At 40.9% G+C, this 20,595-nt stretch overlaps 1 protein-coding gene across 1 annotated transcript in view; it reads left to right on the top strand.

The window, feature by feature from the left end:
- The window catches only part of PPM1H (protein phosphatase, Mg2+/Mn2+ dependent 1H), a 131,184-nt gene that overhangs the window by 60,025 nt on the left and 50,564 nt on the right, over positions 1-20,595 (top strand). The window contains exons 3-4 of the mRNA XM_041465665.1: positions 6,979-7,323; positions 14,205-14,317. Of these exons, the coding sequence (XP_041321599.1) occupies positions 6,979-7,323; positions 14,205-14,317 (458 nt within the window). The remainder of the gene's footprint in view (positions 1-6,978; positions 7,324-14,204; positions 14,318-20,595) is intronic.

Below are 20,595 nucleotides of genomic sequence, written 5' to 3'. Positions count from 1 at the left end.
TTCAATTCTTCTGTGCTGAAATTCCTTACTATATTCAGACAGTCATGATTTCTTTTTTCAAGTACATTTTTGCAAACTCCTGGATAAAGAATTGAGCCCAGAACTTACTGGGCCATGGAGTTCTACATACAGTCATGCAAAGCAAAACAGAATTTGTTTTAATTAGCTGTGTATTTAAAAGTCTTTCCTAGAAAGTCCATGCAACTGCTTGCTGTTGGTTCAGGAAGGTGCTTGGTTTCAGGAGTGTATTTAACTCTCGTATGCATTAATTATGTTTAATAAAGCAAGCATTTTGCCACAGTACTTGTTTGTGTATAGAAAACACAACAAGACAGCTGCCGTGTCCTTGGTCCAGGTGATGGGTTTGTTTGACACCAAGGGTATCACTGTGCCATGCACACAGGCACACTGCAAAGACCCCTGTGCGCACACCAGCCTGAGTACACACATCTTGATGCTGTGCAGAGATACGAGATTTGGTCTCATACCACATTAAAGTTCCACACCTGCCATGTGAGATACATGCACAGGGGCCTTTGCATCTGGGATGTAGGTGAATGTAACTGTGCTGAGTTTGCTTGGTTTTGCATATTTTAGGGGCTTGCACGGGACATAAAAATCTTAGTAGCATTGTTTCACAAAGCCCAATTAACTTCCAGTATCAAAAGCTTCTCAAGAGCAAAAACCATGGCTAATTACCTTCTTCAGAAGGAACTTTTTCCCCAAACATTACATAGTTAATAAGATAACATTGTATTAAAAATACAGGGTCTGTAATAGTTTTGTTATTGGAAAGGCATCTTAACTAAGCTTGATGTTATCCATTGTTCCAGTTGATGTACTGTTGTGGTAATGTTATGGTAGGGTCAACAAACTCCATGTTTTTAAAAGCCATTCTTTTTATCCATTTGATATTTCATGATTCGTATTGATTCAAAATTCGTATGATATTTCATTTAATGGTCGGTAAATATCTCCTCAGTAAATATCTACTTACACAGAGTTTATGAGAAGTATCTTACAGAATGTTCTGATTTTTCTTTCTCTTTTTGCTATTTCCTAGTTTGAGTCTTTATCTTTCATCTTGATTTTGGAAGAAACAGCCACTCCCTTTCAAGTTTCTTGAGATAAACACTTTTGTTTCAAATCTTCTGTTCTTGATTCTATTTCTGACATATTTTGACAAGAAAGGAACATATCATCTAAATTCAGGAGCCAGCTGATCCATATAATAGATTGTACTGTTTTCTAGTTACTTCTTATCCTGTTCTTTATATGTTCTCTTCTTATCTATGGATTTACTTCTGTTTTCTACAGGGCATTGATACAGGTGCTGTCACACTCATTATTTAGTTGTGGAAAACCTATTCTACCACGTTATTAGACCACAGCTTATGTATTTAAATTTGTATTACATTTTTCCAAAACAAGCAGCATATTCCCAGAGAATGTTTTCTACTAGAGGGCAGTCTTACACTAGCACTTAGTAGGACTTTTTTCCTTGCTACATCTTTCGTTGGTTGAATATATCTAAACAGGGGGGAGGAAAAAAGCACATTTCTATGTTGTCATATTTTTGTTGTCATATTTTTATACTGTGAGGTATAATACCCCTCACAAAGCACTGTTGGCAAATATTTTTTTAAGGAGTATATGAGTAAATGTGATGAGTGTACAACTTAATTTGTATGAATAAGATTTAGAAATACTGTCTTTAAAAGCTACAGTGAATGATAGAATATCATCCCAGGAAATACTTAGTAAGAAAGCCAGAGGCTAAATAGTGTAAATGCCTCGTAGGGAAATCGCACTGTAACACACAATCTGAAATTCTCCGTGTTTTGAAGCACCTTGCAGAAATACTGAAGAAAAAAGGAAAGAGGGAAGAAGCTGATTGAAAGGATTTTTTAAAGTGTGGAGCACAAGGGAAATAGGCACTGAAATGTAAACTTTATGTAACAGAATCCTTTTCATTATTCTCAGATTTTTCTTTTTTCCACAGACTGTTTGAGAATGGCACATGCCATCTTTGTTTTCTCCTGCTTTTTGGGAAGTTTGTGAAACATCAGCTACATCTGAGACTGTGTGACTGTTGTTTAATGCTAACCCAATCAATCCAGCCCTGTGCTTTGACAAAGCAGCATAAGGGAGTTAGAGATCCACGTGTTGTCCACACAAGTTGAATGCCACTCTCATGGTCTTGACTCTCCACATGGATTTCCAGGGATGGAAAGGAGGAGGTGGTAGGTCAGAAATGCAGAAATGGAGAAGTGGACATTTCTTTAACCCAAACACACAAACAAATTCTGGAAAGTCTATTAAATAGCATAAACATGGGTTTTTTTCTTGAAAGGGTGGGTAATAAAATGGGCAGAGCAGTGAAAGGAAAGACTCTTTAAATTCAACCCTAAGTTAATTCTCTCCCCTTCCCCCCAGTCCCACTCCATTGCTGCTTGATTAATCGTATCTCCTGTCTGTCCCCATTCAAGAACACTCCTATTAAATTGCACATCTTTTTAATTTGTACTATTTTAAATGCCTTTAGCTACAGAGTACCTTCATGATGAATGCTGAAAACCGTCAGCAAGTGAAATGGAAATCATGTGCCAGGATATTGTCATAGTGACAATCAGGCTGCAGGACTTAACGTGATGCGTTATTAATTGTCATTGTAATGTGAGGATACATAATTACTAATCTGCAGTCTTCTTTGTCACAAATCTGGATGTTGTATGTTTTGTGTGGCAAAAGCCTATCACAGGCAGCTGAACATATTGATAACATGAGGAGACTTTTCTCTGAAGATTGGGGTGGCAATTGCTGGCCCAGTTCAGATTTTATGAGAACTCAAGTTGCTCTCTTAAGTGTTTTGTGACTGTAGTTCATATCTGGAATAATAATAGTCAGGGTAGGTTATAGTTCCCAGAATAAATCTTTGGTGACAACATGATTTATTTGTCTGTTTTGAATTAGCTCCATAACAACAGTCTGAAGGTTTGCAATATAAGACTGCTGTCTAGCTTACCTGAAAAGTGTGTCCCAAAATGATCCCTAGCTATTGCTAACATTTTCCCCCCACTTTCTTTTTCTTCATATCATTGAGCTCAAATTATGTATGTATATGTATGCAATTTCTCTCATGATTTCTCATCCATTGTTTGACCCATGCATGTCTTAATTATATTTTACAATTGCAAAACCCAGGAGACTGCTGAACCTTCCTGAAAGCTAGGTCAGCAGTTGAGGAGCCTGAAGCTTATTAAATTTCCTAGTACATTCTGTACTAGGAAATTAATTGTAAGGTCGGTGCATTGAAGGATTTGTTTTCTCTTTGTGTTTCTGGTAGTTATTCAGCCTGCTTGTTAGGTCAGAATCTTTTGAATGAAAATCTAAAATAAATCACTGTGGTGACTGACCACACTCTTATTTGAGGATTCTGTCCAGATAAAAGAAGAAGTGAAGACTGGTGTATGAAAGACTACTTCTGGCAGAATACTGCCAGTGCTAGTAAAAATAGATGTCTTGTTCTCTGAGTTTGCAGAATGTCAGTTCTTTTTGGGAAGAAGTTCAAGCTCCCAGATGTAAAAGAGCAAACACCAATGCATATGCACACCAAAACAGGTAATTGCTTGGTGGCTGCAGAGGTCATCTCTGTGTGAGGCTGTGCGAGGAAAAGCAAGGACCTTTCTGTGCATTTTGCCTCTTCTGCATGCCCTCACTTCTGGCCCTTGTTTGTTCACTGAGTCACTGCCTTAATTGCATCATATTTTTAATTCTCACTGAATTGGTGTGGTTTTGGGAAATTAATTTCTTTCAAATAGAGGAGCTGTTTTTATTCTCAGGGTGGGGAAAAAGAGTTTGTTTTTTCTTCCTTTTTTAGACAGCTAATATGTTATCTGTGGTTTTCCTCTTTGCTAGTTCAAAAGTAAATGAAGCTTTGTAGGAATACAAAGAAGTTTTTCAAGACTAATATTGAGGTTACAGTAATGCCTGCAGATCCCAACTGAAGTTAAGGCCCTAAAGCATCTCACATGAAATGTCTATATGAGAGCAGCATTATGGTAGTCATCTCCCCTGAGTGCTTAGAATACAGACTTTACAGTTATCTAGGGTGCTTCTGCTGTTGCTAGGGAGAAATAAATCTGCTTTGGAATGAGATGAGCATAGTCTGAAAATGTAGGGGTTTTTCTGTCTACGCAACATAATGGCAGTTTAGAGAGCTATCTTGGAGGTGTGCAGTGTAGATGTCTGAGCTTAGTTGAACTGGTAGCAGCATCCTCTTTGTTCAAGAATTACTACTCCAAAAAGGAGAAGATCAGTGGACCACCATAGTTGATGTGGCCATGCCACGGTGACATGTGTCAGTGAGAGTCTGAGAATACAGCTCAAGTCCATGTGAACTTCTCTATCCAAATTTGTGCTGCCCATTGGCTTAGAGGAAATAAATGGTAACATTTCATTTTCCCTTTTTGTCATGGGCTATTTTCTTCTGTTTTAAAGTGTTCCAGTCTCATCTTTAACTCCCAAACTCACATGGAGGCTTGATCAGTGTAGGACATATCCAGAGTTGAGATCGTAGTAATGAGAATAAATTGTGTTAAGAACTGTTCTCTTTATATTCTGAAAAGCTGTAACACAGGCTTTTCGGGGGGGTTTGCTTTGGAGAGCTCATGAAAATGGAGTGTGGATCAAACTTGTTCTTAACTGTAAATTTCTGTTCCAGTTTGGGGGCAGGGGGAGGACAATGACAAAATATCTGCTTCCTTTTGGTGGAAGATAAAATATTGTAATCTCAATCGGAGTTCAAATGCCTTGGGGATCCCCACCCCCCCAAAGAGTACACATTTCCAAAGGAATAGCATCTTTAAAAGGACATGAGGACAAAAACTGTGGAAGCATTATCCATGGTGCATCATAACATGGATTTTGGCCAGGGAGACAAACTCTTCAGAGAAGAATGGGAGCAGAAGTGGTTTGATAGTTTGATACACAAATCCCAGGAGGCACAGTGTTGTCATTTTCAATAAATAGTTTCAGTTTTCAGCTGAAATACTTTCACTTTGGAAAATTTGTTTCTTTTGGCAAAATGCTTTACATTTTACATGAATAGCAATCTATTTTTGCAAGCAAGTTTTTAAATTGCTAATCTTGTTAGCCATTAAAAATTACTTACGCAGAATTTTACAGCCAACTGTTGTGTGAACTTGGAGGGATTCTGAGCCCAGAGCAAGGTAGTACAACTGCCAGTCCTGCCTTCAGGTGAGAAGTTTCACAGCTAGTTTTTTGATGAATTCACCAGGCTGGGCAAGCTGTGGGGAGAGGGAAGTGATGTCTGGCTAAGGAACCATGTTCAGAAATGTGGACACATGTCGGTTTTTCCACCACTCTAGGATGTATCCTGTGTTATCCTTCCTGTGGTAAGTAAACAGTACTTGAGGACAATACCCCCTTATCACAGCATTTCAGTAATGAAGAGTGCATGAGGGACTGAGGAATTCCTCCTCTTGGAGGAGCTCTCTGTTGTGTAGATGACTATGATGTTGATGCTTTGTTTAAGAATGTATTTGAACTTTACCACATCAGCAATACTGTATGCAAAAAAAAAGCCACCTCGACTTTTATGGCACCTTAGTGGAGCAGCTGAAACAGCAGAAAGTAAAAGGAGCTGCAGTTCACAGCCCTGTCCATAAATTTGAAATAGGCAGTGCTTTGCACATGAAGTGCTGGGATGCAGGTGGTGCCTAGACTTTATGCTGATCTGTAGTGTAAGGGAGCAGTGTTCAGGTGAACACAACAAATCACATCTGTCATCCTAAATTAGACCGCATGTAATTTTGAGGTTCTTTGATTGCAGTGAGATCTAGGTTATGCTTTCTTATTATGAGGTATTTTACAACAGTATAGCCTCATTCCTGTCCCTTGCAAAATTGTTACTTTCTAAATCTGTATTAGTCCACCCACATCCGACTTGCAAGGCAGCCCCACTAAAAGCTGTTTTGCATAGCTGGGAGAAGGTGCAGGATTCAAATAAATGGAGGGGAAGGAAAGACAGGAAAGATCTTTCCCCATGCTGCTGCCAAATATGCTGTTATGCAAAGATAATGCCTTAAAGGGTTACCTGAGGATTGCTAGGTGAATTTCTCTCCACACAAAAAGTTGAGTTTATCGAGAGTATGGATCCTTGGTAGTTTCCAGGCATATTGGAGCTTGTGATGCCCAGAGCTACTCTGCCTCCAGCTCTGGGTTAATGCCCTGTCTAAGCGATAGGGTACCCCACCGTTTCCAATACTGCACAGGAAACTTCTTAGGGGACTATGAAGAAACAGGCAATGAACGGAGGCTAGATCAGATGAAGTGCAGCTGATCCCACTTGCATCTGTCATCCTCGAGGACCTCTGTGCTGGTGCTGTTTCCTGGGCTGGCACAGGCAGGGAAAGCCTGAGTTGTCCCATCTGCCAGCATGGATGGACCTTATCTACCTGCTGTGGAAGTGGAGTTCACATTTGTTGCTGGATGTCAAACTGAGGTCCTTTGTCTCATGCCTAGCAAAAAAAGGTCTGTCACAAAGTATCAGGTGCTGTCTTGTGTAGAATTTTGATCTTTCATAATGGTAGATCTATCATGCATTCAAATGCTATTCTTCTACAACCTATGATGGCTGTAAGAAAGATTGTAAGTTCAGCCTTTATTTTTCCTTTTTCTTTCTTGGGCTTTTTTTTTTTTTTTTTTTTTTAAGAGGTTAAGGCAAAGAAAAAACATGCTGAGGATCTGTGGTAAAAATAAGCATCTCTTTCAACCAGAGTTGTACTGCTGCTCTGGGTATTTCTGCATTTCAAAAAGAATGAAGAATGTTACCTCTGGGAAAATTATCTGTGTTTCACCTGCTGCCTCTGAGCCACCAGTCACCTCACTCACAACTGCGTAACTTTGACCATCTCTTTTCCTTTCCTTTCCTTTCTCCCCCTCTTGCTTCTCTAGGACACAGATGGGATCAACCTGTACTACTGGTCCCTGTTTGATGGACACGCTGGGTCAGGGGCAGCTGTGGTCGCTTCCAAACTGCTGCAGCACCACATCCTGGAACAGCTGCAGGAGATTGTGGACATCCTGAGGAACACAGCCGTTCTCCCACCCACCTGCCTGGGAGAGGAGCCTGACAACCCATCCACCAACAGCAGGACACTGACACGGGCAGCCTCCCTGCGCGGTGGTGTGGGAGCCCCGGGCTCGCCCAGCACGCCTCCAACACGCTTCTTCACGGAGAAGAAGATCCCACATGAGTGCCTGGTTATTGGGGCCATAGAAAGTGCATTCAAGGAAATGGTATGTATGTCTCAGGGCTCTGAAGTCCTTGTTGTTTACATTGAGTCACATGGCCTGGAGATGATGAAGATTAAGATTTTTTTTTCTTTTTCTTTCATTGCTTTAACAACATCTGAGCATGAACAGAACTGTTTAAGAGCCTCAGCGGCTTACCAGGTACACCCCTGTGAGGCTGAAGCTGCATCTTAACTCCCAGATAGCACTGTGGCAATGGTTATGAATTACTTGAATTTTCAATGTATGATACTCTTCTTTTTACTTTTCTTCTCCCCCTCCTTTTGTAAGATAAAGGTCAGTATTGCCTTACAGAGCAGATTTCAGCACTGGCAGCTGTTATCAGGCTGAGTATGTGGGCATGCACTTAATAAAGCCTCATTGCCCTACCAGAGCAGCAGCAAGGGCTGCTTGGTCCAATGACCCGTAGTTCACATTGGTGTTGGAGTAGTGTCTGTAGAGTGTCTGCAGCTCTTCACTGAGGCAGATTTTGTGGGTGAGTGGGGCATGAAGTAAATCCCTACCACCTTCCTGACTTGTGTACAGCCTGAGCAACTGTCAGGAAATCATGACCCTATGGGAACAGAATATCCATCTATTTCCCTATGGAAGCTGGTTTTTCCTCTTCTGTAGTTGATGTAGTTCATCCACAACTTCCCCCTTCACTTCTCCACATTACTGAAAGTCATTCTTGTCAGGCAGAGCAAAGGTTTGGCCTGCCAGCAAGTACACGTGGATCAGGTTTTGGGACATCTGATACTGTTGTGAGAGTTTTTTTTTTAAATTTTATTGCTGTAATTTTCAGAAAAGCCTCTTATTTGAAAAGGACTGTGAACTATTCAGTGTTCCCCAGTGGTTTTATTTGTTTTCTGAAAAGAAGTATCTGATCATTGTTTTTCTTGATGTACATGAATTTTGTCCAGTACATGCATTTAATTAGAGACTACAATTGTTGTTACGAGTAGTACTTCGCTTTGAGTTCTGAATAACAATTATCTTTTGCTGGATTGCTCTTTCTTCTCAAGGAGAAGTGCAGGCCAGCAGGCCCACCAACCGGGTTTGAACTTGCAGGTGGGTAGGTCCAGGAGCAGCATTCACAGCCACGGCTTAGGCATACTTCAGTGGGGGTTGTGCGGGCACATTCATGCACTGTGGGTAGTGGGCTCAGTTTCTGCTAGATTAAAAGAAAGAGGAGGATGCATGAAAATCTGTCAGTTTAGCACACCTTTTCAGAAAGGGAGGCCTAGATTACTCCCTTCTTTGTTGAGAAATGAGGGAGAAGATGACCATGCCCTTCCACTGCACCCTAGTGGGTTCAGAGCATGCTTAAGAGGAACACCAATTTCATGCTTCAGTTGGTGTAATTCTGAGGCCAGAAGAGTGCACTGAGGACCTGGTGATTCTCTCCTGCTGAAACTGTTTCCAAGTGCAGGCAGGATGAGAAGTGGAGTTTTGTGGGACTGGGCAGTGAAAGTAACAGAGTATAGAAGGGCTATTTGTCTGTCTCTCTTACCAGAGCAGCATGTGCCTTACCTATTGCTGCCTTCCTGCATGTGTTTGAGTGAGCAGGGCTGTTATTGCACTGTTTTATTTTGACTTCACCTCTCTGGTAGGTGTTCACACAGAAGACCATCTCAGCTTATGTTCAGAGATCTGGTGGTTAGGGCTTTTGTGGGTGGACTACGACAAATGCAGAAACACTGGATAACTCACTACGGTTGTGGTGTTCAGGTATTCCTTGTATAGCTCATGCTAATCTGTTCTCTCTGTTTCTAAAAAAGAACATTTTCCTCACTGCATCTTTGATCATATGCTACATATCAAGTATCTTAATTCCCATGTGCTTTATATTAGAGGGCTGAAGTTCATCATTGTCCTTGATAAACAAATGACTACTCCAATGCCATGGAATTTCATCATTACGTTTTACAGGAAATCTTATAAAAACAGTCAGCTTAAGGAAAGCAGTAGATAATTAAATTGTATCTACTTTAAGCTCTGAGGGGAATTTTGCACTTATACTTGGTTTAGGCAAAAGAGTGTTTTCTTTCATCTGTGTAAGGGAGCGATTCATAAAATCAACATTTCTGTGTCTCATCTGTGCTTGCAGTGCTTGATCTTCCTCCTGCCTCTGTTTAACTTCCTGCTAGTTTGTGTTCCTTTTCGTCTTTGCATGAAGACTTTGGGCCTCTTCCACAGCACATTGTTTAATCAGCCCTTGTTTGTACTGGAACATCATGGATGTTGTTAAGTCAGGGCAGTCAAGATGTGCAGTGTGTACAAGGGTTTTGTGCCAGCAGAGTGTATCAGTTTACCTGGCACTTGGGGAAAGCTCGAGTTTCCTGGACACATTGGCAGACTTCCTGGTGGTTTTTCCTGAAAAACCAATTGCTGCAAAGGATTCTTGTGAACCGAGTGAAAGTAATGAGTAAAGATACTGTTTTTTAAAGAGTCCGACCTGACAGATTTATCAAATGATGGCTTTGTCCACTTTTCCTGGGAGCATTTAGTAAACCTTTTTTTTTTTTCCTTTCAACTTGCTTTTGAATTCTAGTTAAGGTCTCCCTGGTTTTGCCTCAAGTCTCAATTAAATACAATTCATGGCTTTCAAAAAGTTTTTTAAAATTATTTTTCCTTTATTTGATGTGGGTTTTTTTGGACAGTTCTTGTCTAACAGCTACGTGCAGTAAAACACTGTGGAAAGCTGACACAGATCATCATTGCCTAACTTAGACATTTAGCAATTAAATTGTCTCCATTTTGAAGTACATCTAAGTGATGTTTTCTGTGTTGAAACTGGAATTAGGAAGCTTGTGCTGTGTTTTCAGATAATTTAATGCCCTGTCTAAAAAACAGCAAATGTCAGTAATTGTCAGTATCACAATTGTTCCAGTTAAAAGGAAATAAATAAGGTGTCATAAGTGAAATCCTCTAATTTTCATCTGTTTTAAGATGTGCATTTATAGATTCAGTTCAAAGAAGCCAGGAGGAATGCTTCTAAGTGCAGTTCCCTATTGGATAGAAACATCAAGTTATTGTCCTTTCCCTGTATTTAACCTTGTATACATGTGTGGTGTTGTATGTTTTTGCAAGAAAGGTTAAGGGGAGAGAGCACCTTTTCTACTCTGAACCCCATTTCATTTTAGATGGGAAGAAAAGCCACTGAATTATTCTGTATGATTTATTGGGAGGTATACATCTGCATTCATTGTATCATGTTTGTCTTCTTTATTGAGGTTTTTTTTTTACTTTGAAATCTAGACAGGTGCTTTTTGTAGATGCGTTCCATTTTAATTAATTGAACAGTCTTGAGAGAATGGCGTGTGTTGTACAGCTCACTTTTTTGAAAGTTTCCCCTCATTATACAGCCAGTAGAATTGAGCGTTTAAATCGAATTACAAGCATTTGATGTAAAGCATGCTAAGGAGTTAATTTTATGCTTATGCTTTCTGAAACTTTTTTTAACCAGATACCTAATGCTGTATGTGTAAAGCTGCTTTCTGTCATAGCAAGGTTGAGATCCTGGAGGAAAGGCTGCTGCTCCGAGGATAAATACAGATGAAGAGAGGGTGGGAAGAGTGTGACCAGCAGGTTGAGGGAGGTGATCCTCCCCCTCCCCTTGGCCCTGCTGAGGCCACACCTGGAGTGCTGTGGTGGGTTCTGGGCTCCTCAGTACAAGAAAGAGAAGGAGCTGCTGGAGAGGGTCCAGCACAGGCAGCAAGGATGGACTGGGACATCTCTCGTATGAGGAGAGGTTGAGGCAGCTGGGCTGTTTAGTCTGGAGAAGACTGAGAGGGGATTGCATTAATGTGCAAAAATCTCTGAAAGGCGGGTGTCAAGAGGATGGTGCCAGACTCTTCTCAGTGCTGCCCAGCTACAGGATGAGGAGAAATGGCCATAAACTAAACCACAGTTCCACCTCAACCTGAGGAAGCACTTCACCACGCTGAGGGTGGCAGAGCACTGGAAGAGGCTGCCCAGGGAGGTCATGGGCTCTCCCTCTCTGCAGGCATTCCAAACGCACCTGGTTCCTGCAGGCGGCCCTGCCCTGGCCTGCGGCCCGAGTAGATGATCAGCGGCGGTGCCGCTGCGCGCAGCCGCCGCCAGGTGGCAGGAGCGGCCCGCGCCGGGCTCCGAGGAGGCGAGGCGGGCCCTGCCGATATGTGGGGAGCGCGGCCCGGCCTCGCCCCGGCCCGCGGCTCCCCCGCCGCCTCGCCGCTGCCGGGCTCGCTGCGGAAAGCCGCCCTGCTCGCCCTCACCTGCTCGGTACGTCGCGGTGCCCTCTGCAGGCTGCGCTCCGCCCTCCCGCGTCCCGCACCAGGGAAGGGGGACCCAGGCCTGGGGAAAGCCTTGGGAGCGGCTGCCACCCGCTGCAGCACGCGTCCCGGCACGGACGGCAGAGCTCCGACTACTTTAAAAAAAAAAAAAAAAAAAAAAAAAAAAAAAAAAAAAAAAAAAAAAAAAACCCCGCTAGCTCAAAAATTATTCTCCCGCTGGAAAATGAGGAAAGCTTTGTATACACTGTCTAGAATGAGCCCTTTACACTCATAAAGGCTTTAGAGGCATTTTGGGGCTTCTGCCCGTGTTTGTACTACTTTCCCAGCATCACTGTTACAAAGTATTTCATTAAAAGCCAATGTCTCCACATCAGAACGAATTGGTGGCATTGGGGAGCTTAGTTTTATTTTGTTTCTTTTTTGCCCTCAAATCTTTTTGAGCTTGAAAGCCTTAGCTGAGATCCTGGAGGAAAGGCTTGAAAGCCTGGCCTTCTTTCCTTGCTGTTGAAAAAGAAAATGTCAAGCAAAGTACGTAATATCAAAACATACATGGTGCTCAATGTACTCTGACAAGTCGTGGTAGTAAATTGAAGTTCTAGATGGGAGAACCCAACAACAGCAATGATTTGAGAAAACTCAGTAAACAGATGTAGTTTAAGTCAAGAAAGTTCTGAAAAAGAAGCCCTAAGGATTATCCATCTTCTCTCCTATAATAGATGCTTCTGAAATCTGCTTATTGGAAGAAATAAATTTTAATATAGGCATTCCAGCACTTGCAAAGTATATGTATGACAGAGCTGAAACCAGGTGAGGAATTGCACATTGTTTGAAGGTCTTGGAGGATATTCTGAACTGTGGAAATGAAGGTTTCTTAAAATTCCTGGCAGTGCTTGGAAAATCTGTAGTATTTGTAAGTTTAAATTATTTTGATGGTTAGAAATGTCAGATTCCTTTGAACTCTTCTTTTCAGCTTAATTTAAAAATATACAGAAGCCATGGGGAGGAGAATCAGCTTCTCTGTGGCAAGATTAGATAAAGAGGCATTTATAACAGGCCCATGTCTGTGACCAAAGGTTCTGCAAGATATGATTTATAGCTTGGAGGTGTTTTCCTCCTGGTCCTTACCACCCATCCCCCCAAAAATGTTGGTGTGTGCAGTAGAACCCATGTCCCTGTGGCAGCCACATGCAGTTTGCTCGCACTGCTGAGGATGGCCTGCTGAGGACAGTACCTCAGCACTGTGTCCATGGCACAAATGGGATGTATGTGCATTGGTCAGTGAGGAGTGAGCAAGTTATTTGTGACAGACACCTCTGCCCGCTGGCTCAGGACAGTGTCCAAGTGCTGCTGAGCATCCCTGCTGCTGCACCAGGTCATCTCCCTCCCCTGAAATTTGTAGGAGGTAAAGTGTATGACAGGGACCTCCTCCCACCTCTGCAGATTTTCAATCAAATTGCACCTGTCATGGTTTGTATTTATTGTAGTGTTTTTCTTCAGATAAATTTAGCTCTAAAATAAAGCTCCAAATTTCGTACCCCAAGGCATGAACAGTTTGAGCTGTTTGTTGCTCGGTGCAGATATGGAAATGGCTGAAGTATAGATCAGGCCAACATATGTTCATCATTAAAACCACATACAAGTAGGCAGGGTTTAGCTGGAAAAGATCTGCCAGTACTTGCAATAGTGATGTTAAATGATGCTCCCTGTTTGAATCCAATATTTTAAGGACAGACCCAGTTTGAAATGGACACAGGAGAGAAGGTTAATTTGTAGTGTGTTATTACCTGAAGCTAAACTACAGATAGCAGAATTAATTCGTTGACATATACTTCAGTGTTTGCTTAAAATGTATGAATGAAAGTACCTCATTTATTTACTTGCTGTATGTTCTGCAAGCTTTCTTGGGGCACTGTATGTGTATTATATATATATATATGTGTGTGTGTGTGTGTGTATTTATGTGTTGGTTTTTTTTTTTCTTTCCAGGACTTTACTGACTGTTGGTGAAAAGTACAATTTGCGTTCTCCACTTCTGTTAAGCAGAAAGACTGTTTTAATATATAATGTTTCTTGCACTCAGAATCAGTTTAGTGTCCACTCATTCCCTGTGTTTCTGAAGGGTAGCCTTGTGGCACAACTGCATCTTGCTGTTTTTCTTAAGGTGTATACCACACAATCCTAGCATTCCTCTTGGGAAGTAGATAGTTATTCATATTGTAGCTGAGTCTCATTAATTATCTGCTGTCTATGTAAAGCACTCTCCAATTATACCACCAGGTACCTGTTGCTAAGCTTCATTTATCTTTGCCTTCATTGTGCTATTGCCATAGCAAATTCTCTTGCATCCGTGAGAGTTGCTATTTATTTCTTAGTACTTGATGTTTTACAGTCTCCTGACCTGATTTTTCCCAAACATCTTTGTATAAGTAATAGGTACTCCTCAACTTTCTGCTCTTCTCTTAGCTCATGTGGCCATAGCTGCAAGAAAAGGCAGACAGTGGGACATACAGTTTAATACTCTATTGTATTTTTGGTTTCTACACGAGACTTCATTTTCTCAAGCATTAATTGCAATGCTGTCTTTATAAATCTTGTTCTCTTCTCCCACAGGATTTGCAAATAGAGCGAGAGAGGACCGTGTATAACATTTCTGGTGGCTGCACAGCTCTGGTGGTGGTGTATTTATTGGGGAAGCTTTATGTGGCAAATGCTGGTGATAGCAGGTAAGTGTATTGTCTCCCCATCTAATCCTTCACCACAAACTGCCCAGGCCTGCTATTACTGAGTTCCTTAAATGCAGACAGCATCACAAGAAGATTCTTGTTTCTTGGCTGGACGCTTAGCACTTCTCACAGAGATGAATGCAAATGCCAGGGATAGTGTTCCAGTATCTTGAGCAGTGGCTGCAGTCAGGGAAACTGATAACACTTCTGGTCCTGTAGCAGTTTCTGAATGACTTGATGTTTGCAGAGAAGTGGAAAGGTGCTAAAAAGCCTTTGAAACAGAAGAGGTGTTGTAGTAGAATTGTGTGTTGAACACTGACAAGGTGACTGTATCCAGAGCAGCTGGTGGGACTACATTTGTTCTATAGGAAGTCTTGTGGCTCCTGTTGCCAGGCTTAGTCTTGACAGGTCATTTGGCTTACAGATTTTCATGTAATTGAAGGTAGTGATCAGTATGCAAATAGCTGCACCTCTTGCCTTACAGGAGGAGGAGATGGAGACAGGCTATCACAGTGTAGGTTTTTCACCTTGTCCTGTTCTAGCTCAAGTACTTGTTCAATTCTCAGAACTGAATGCTATTGCTCAGGAGCTGTTGCTTTGGTGGTTTTTTTTTTGAAGTTGGATTCTTGAAGACTCATGATAAGAAGCATTTTCTTTGTCTTCTTATGTTGCTAAAGATAGGAGCATACTGGAAGTCTCTCACTTGCATTCTTATCCCCTCTCTAACTCTGCCCTTACCATCATTGTAGATAATGAGGCTCTTCTTGCAAGACTTTAGACTTCACGTGTTTCTTTTGGCAGTGCACTGCATAAACAGGGCAGGGAGAAGAGTTTGCATGCAATATTAACTGCTCGTGTATTCTGTTTATTAATAGCTGAGTAATTAACATGTGCAAGGGTATTGAACCATGTTGTCCTCGTGCCTAAAGAGGGACAGAGGGTAGACAGTGTTAAAGGACTAAGGTAGGTACTTATTAAAAGGCCTTGGGCAGTACAAGAGCCTGGCTGTGACTCCACCCAAGATGCACCCAAGATGATCAACCGGTCAGGAGTTTTTACACTTTTATAAGTTTTGGTCCATTTACATATTGGGGTTAATTGTCCAATTACAGCTTCAGGTTATGAAGTCCCATCCTCCCAGATTACGCTCCTCAGTTCACTCTTGTTTACCCTTTTTTGGCGTAAAACTGTAATGGTGTCCTTGGTTCTCTGGATAGAAAAGGATTGTTTTGTCTAACTGAACTGTGGAGAGAACTTGCTAACACTTCATATGAAATTCAGAGTTACATACAAATGCAGTACAGAATCAGAAAAATATGAAAGCTAAAACTTAAGGCATCAGTCTTTAGGTGAAGACTGCTATGTTTGTATTTAAGGTTTGTGCATACACAGTTCATGTTTGTAGTGCCTACATCCACATAACAGAGACAACACTCAAAAGTTAAGGGTTTTGTAGTTTAAATCTAAGATTTTTATTACCTCTTGCTGCTTTACACTGTGTAGGAAGTCAGATAAATACTTTGTGCATAAAATACCTGTTCTTTTCATGTTGATGACTGTTTTTAAGATGCTAAATTTGCTCTGTGTGTTGCAAGTTGTTCACCCAGTTTCTATTGACAAGTGACATACTTGAATCTCCTTTTTGTTTCCAATGTCAAGTGTGTCCTCACACAGTAGCTGCAAACATGTGTGAGGTGATCACCTATCCAGTCAACAGAACTACCAGCGGAACTACATTCTATCTCTTCTGCCATTAAATTAGAAATAATAGTGTTTTCTTGTGCTATTGCACTTCAAGTACCTCTTGAACCTCTTCTTTCTTTATTGTCTCTTAAAAGTGTACTGTGTAAAACTGGCCATGCAGGACTTATGTCTGAGTAGCCAAGATCTTTGTTCTTAAATGACTGGAACTGACTGCTTCCAGTTCCCTGAAGATTCCTTCTGTGCTCCCTGAGAGCAGCCTCAGCTCCACTGCAGCCTCTGATGCCCAAGGGCAAGACACTGCTGTTGGTGGTGATCTGGAGTTGGTGCCAGAGTATAACTGTAGTTAAACATACTAAGTCTTCAAGAAGTTTTGCATGTTCATTAAGTCCACCCAGAACATCTGTTCAGAAAAAGTGGGAGGGCAGGAAACAAAAAGGAAACCATCATCAAGATTGGGTGTCGTTTGAACCAGGATTCAAATTCTCATTCCTAACATCTTGTTGGTAATAAAGTCCCTCCAGATTCATAATAGTTTGGTTTTGTGTTTCCCAAATGGACCTCACAGAAAGTCTCTTGTATGCTGAGCAGAATTATTCCAAAATCTTTCATGTTCAGCTAAGTTCATTCCTAGACTTTCCTAGCTCAAAAGAAATTTTGAAGCTTCAAAGTGTAGATCAGTTGGTCTGGGTCTCTCTCCCACCACATCCCCTCCTTCCCACTTTCAGGGAAAAAAACAGCTGTTGCAAAACATCCGGGTTGCTGTCATGACAAAAATGACATTTTAGGACTAGACAAGCCACTCTGAAGTTGTCTGCCCCCTGCCAGGGTGCACAGTGCATTCCTGTATTTTGAAGAGCCCAGTTATGTAGTCAAGAAATTTTACGTGTGCTAGTTGGGAAAAATAAGTTTCTTTTTGCTGTCTCATGCCTTGTGTAGTCAATTTTGTGGTTTGTACAGATAAAAGGGAGGGCAGCAAGAAACACAATAAAGAAACTACTTCACAAAATGGTTACCTGCTCTCGAGAAGAAGGGATTTGTTTCTTCTCTCAAACAGGAGACTTTGTCTTGGTGCTGTTGGAACTAGATGATGAAACCCCTAGTTCTTAGTTTCTTTGAGTTCACCTACTCATTTGTGCCTTTCCCCTCTCTTCATTCTCCTTCTTCCCTCTCTGCTACCCCACTGGAAAAAGTCTGCAAATAAATCAAGTTTCCCACAGATAGGAATCCATGAGAGAAGGTTTGTGTGGGAAATGAACATTTTGGGTTCATGCAAACCTAACCAAAGGTTAGGCTTTATAATTTCAGGGAACTTCAAAACAGCAGAAGCTTTTAAAGTGGGGTTTTGAACAGCTTCTGCTGTCACAGGACCAAGGTATGTGCAACAAACTGTTACTATCACAATGAGACTAAGGAAATGTTAAGTGTGAGACTTGAATAATAATGTACTGTGTGGTGCCAGCTATACCTCAGACTTATGTCTGTGGTATTCAGTTTATCCACCAAAGCTTCTCAAATCTAATCATTTCATGCCACGTACCCTGGCAGTGTTGTATAGCAGCTGTCCTTTTGTAGTTGATGTGTAATTACATCATGAAAAGACTTTAATTACCATATTACTAAATTACCAGCCAGCAATCCTTTCAGGTTCAGCCCTAGCTCACTTCTGTATGGACTATTAGGCTTCTCCAAGCTGAACACTTTTGGTTGGTGTAAAAGGGAGGAAAAATTGTGCTAATTGTAGGTTTTGTTATGAGCTATTATTGAGCTTGATGTTATGGCATCACTAATGTCAATGATATAATTAAACTTCTGCTAACGATGCAATCACAGTTCTGTAATAATTATATGTTAACTGCACATGATACCAGAACCCTACTAAAAATGAGGTGATGTATTCAGAGCCTGATAAAAACAACTTGGAAGGAACTGCTTTCATTCTCTAATGGCTGGTCTGATCATTCTTGGACTCTGCCATAAATATACCTATTTGTACAGTCAAAATTCATATCTGAATATCGGCCAAAACTTTTTCTAGTGTTTCTTTCTCTTTCATCTTTTCAGTGATTAGCATTGTCCATGCAAGGTTATCTGATTAGGGACTGATAGTGCTATAGTCAACTATCCAATATATAGTGCTTTTTTTGGTGAGCGTCAAGGCGCTGTGTTTTGCTTACCAGCATGACATATTTGCTATGAAAACTAGGCCATTGGAATAGCTACTTTTTATTTGTTTTCTTTTTAAAATATGAAATAATAAATCTTTTCTGGTCATTGTTTTAAATAGTGTTGTTCAATTCTATATTGCTAAAGTGACTTTTATGTCTAAACTGCCATGACACACCTTGTTAACCTCAGTTCTTTTTAGTTTTATGCTCTTTATGAGGATGTTGTTTTATACCTACTGATGAAGCAGTTGTAAAACAGGGACTTAATGTTTTTACTGCTTACTGCCCAATTATTGTATAGCCTCATGCAACATAACATTTGTTGAATATCACTACAATGACTGTAATGCAATATGATCATATTAACCATGTTTGGCACAAGCATTGTTCTGGCTTTTGTGTTGTCTGGAGCTGCTCGGAGACTACAGGCACTTCCATTTTGTGCTGTGCTGGGAGCCACGTAGGGAAGCTGTGCCTTTGTTGTTATACAAGAAGCAGAACATCGCAAGTTGATTTGACTTTTCCATATACCCTGAAACCCTCACTAAATCTGCAAATGGGTTCTTGGGCTTTTCCTGATTTATTGGCAGAACATGGCGTGAAAGCAAAGAGCCTGATGTTTCAAAGGCTTCACAGACTTGCAGGGTCACTGAATTTTTTGCTTTGCTTCATCAGCTCTTTTTTATCGTCATCTTTTTGCCTCCTTGCTTTTGCTTCCCAGTACTTATGTTTTCAGGGCATATTCACACTCTACTTGAATATACCTCCTCATGTCCAGAATAGATTTTCTCCACCTTTTTGCAAGTGTAAAATTACTGCTAAGGCATTTTGGCTTATTAAATGGTAGGAGCTCATTGAGTGAACATTTTTGTGGTGGTTTTGTGTGGGTGCAGGTGAAGTAACTTCATTGGTACTTCAGGAGACCAGGTTGTGGGAGAGTGTGTTCATAAGAATCTTCTCCCAGTGTAATAAAATAGTAAATTGGAAATTTAATTTGTTTACCATTTCAATTCTTTTTGGATTTGCAACTTGCATTGAAGCTTACTACATTTATACTTCCTCTTCTTTGTCATGGTGCTTGTTAGCTGCTTCCCTTATGGTTGGTTCTCATTATAGGAAGTCAGATTTGGGGTTTAATTTGCTTTTATGAAGTAAATGAGAGTGGCATGGAAACAGCCACGTATCTGCTGACTGGCAGTGTAGCTTAAATAGAATTTCTGAGAAATCAAATTTGATGATTCTGAGCCATTTTTGTGGTTCATGGTATCTGACCTCTTCCTCGAGGCAGTCCAGCAGGGTTGTTTTTGCCAGAAGTGCTAACACTGTGTAAGGACGGAAACTAAAACGTGTTCTAATCCATTGCTATTGTAGAATTAGTTTACTTTAGTCTTTGGTTTACTGTCTAGGAAGCTTTAATTTTCTGTTTTTCATAACTACTCGTCTTCTAATCTAAATGGTGTGTATTTTCCCTGTTTTCTGTGGGTAGTCTCAGGCCCAAGCCTTCTCTGTCTCCTTATATCTGTGTCTGCATAAACAATAACTCTTGTATTTGCTGGGTTCCCCAACACTGGAAGGAAAAGGAAGGCATCTGACTCCATGTTCTTAGAAGGCTAATTTATTATTTTATGATCTTATATTATATTAAAGAATACTATACTAAACTATACTAAAGAATACAGAAAGGATACAGAGAGAAAGCTAGAAAGAATACTACTCCAAAAGTCATGACTCCTCCAGAGTCTGACACAGCTGGCCCATAATTGGCCAATAAGTAAAAACAATTCACGTGCAACCAATGAAACAACCACCTGTTGGTAAATAATGTCCAAACACATTCCACAGCTGCAAAACACAGGAGAAGCAAATCAGATAATTATTGTTTTCATTTTTCTCTGAGGCTTCTCAGCTTCCTAGGAGAGAAATCCTGAGCAAGGAGATTTTTCCAGAAAATATGACAGTGACAAATAACTGTGCTTCATACTAGAGACTTAGAGGTCTCTAGAGGAAAGACTAACTTAGTTACTAAGCTTCTCCAGTCTGCAGTATTTGGAAAAGCATTCTTTTTCCTGTCTTCTCCTAAAAATGGGGCAAAGAAAACTGAACACCACACTGGGGCCATGCAATCAGTAGGGCTTTCTCTTCATTTTCTGAAATTCTCATTCCTCCAAATTCTCAGAAGATGTCTTCCTTGGAGGCAAGAGCAATGCTTACAGGTTGTAGTTTGGCCAATCTATGGTACATCCCCTCTTTAGGTTATTATTAATTCTCTGAGAGAATCACTTGAAAATAAAAAATGTTTGATCATTTCAGGGCAACAGATAACCTAAGTCTGCTTTGCTCACAGGTCTGTGTAGTGAGGAGAGGCTGAATTCAAAGCAAGGCAAGTCTTTGCTGTGTACATTCTCCTTT

Source organism: Pyrgilauda ruficollis, unplaced genomic scaffold (assembly GCF_017590135.1).
Source record: "Pyrgilauda ruficollis isolate IOZ18807 unplaced genomic scaffold, ASM1759013v1 scaffold19, whole genome shotgun sequence".
In the NCBI taxonomy this organism is placed as follows: Eukaryota; Metazoa; Chordata; class Aves; order Passeriformes; family Passeridae; genus Pyrgilauda; species Pyrgilauda ruficollis.
Note: the sequence above shows the minus strand (reverse complement) of the source record. Positions and strands in the feature narration are given on the sequence as shown.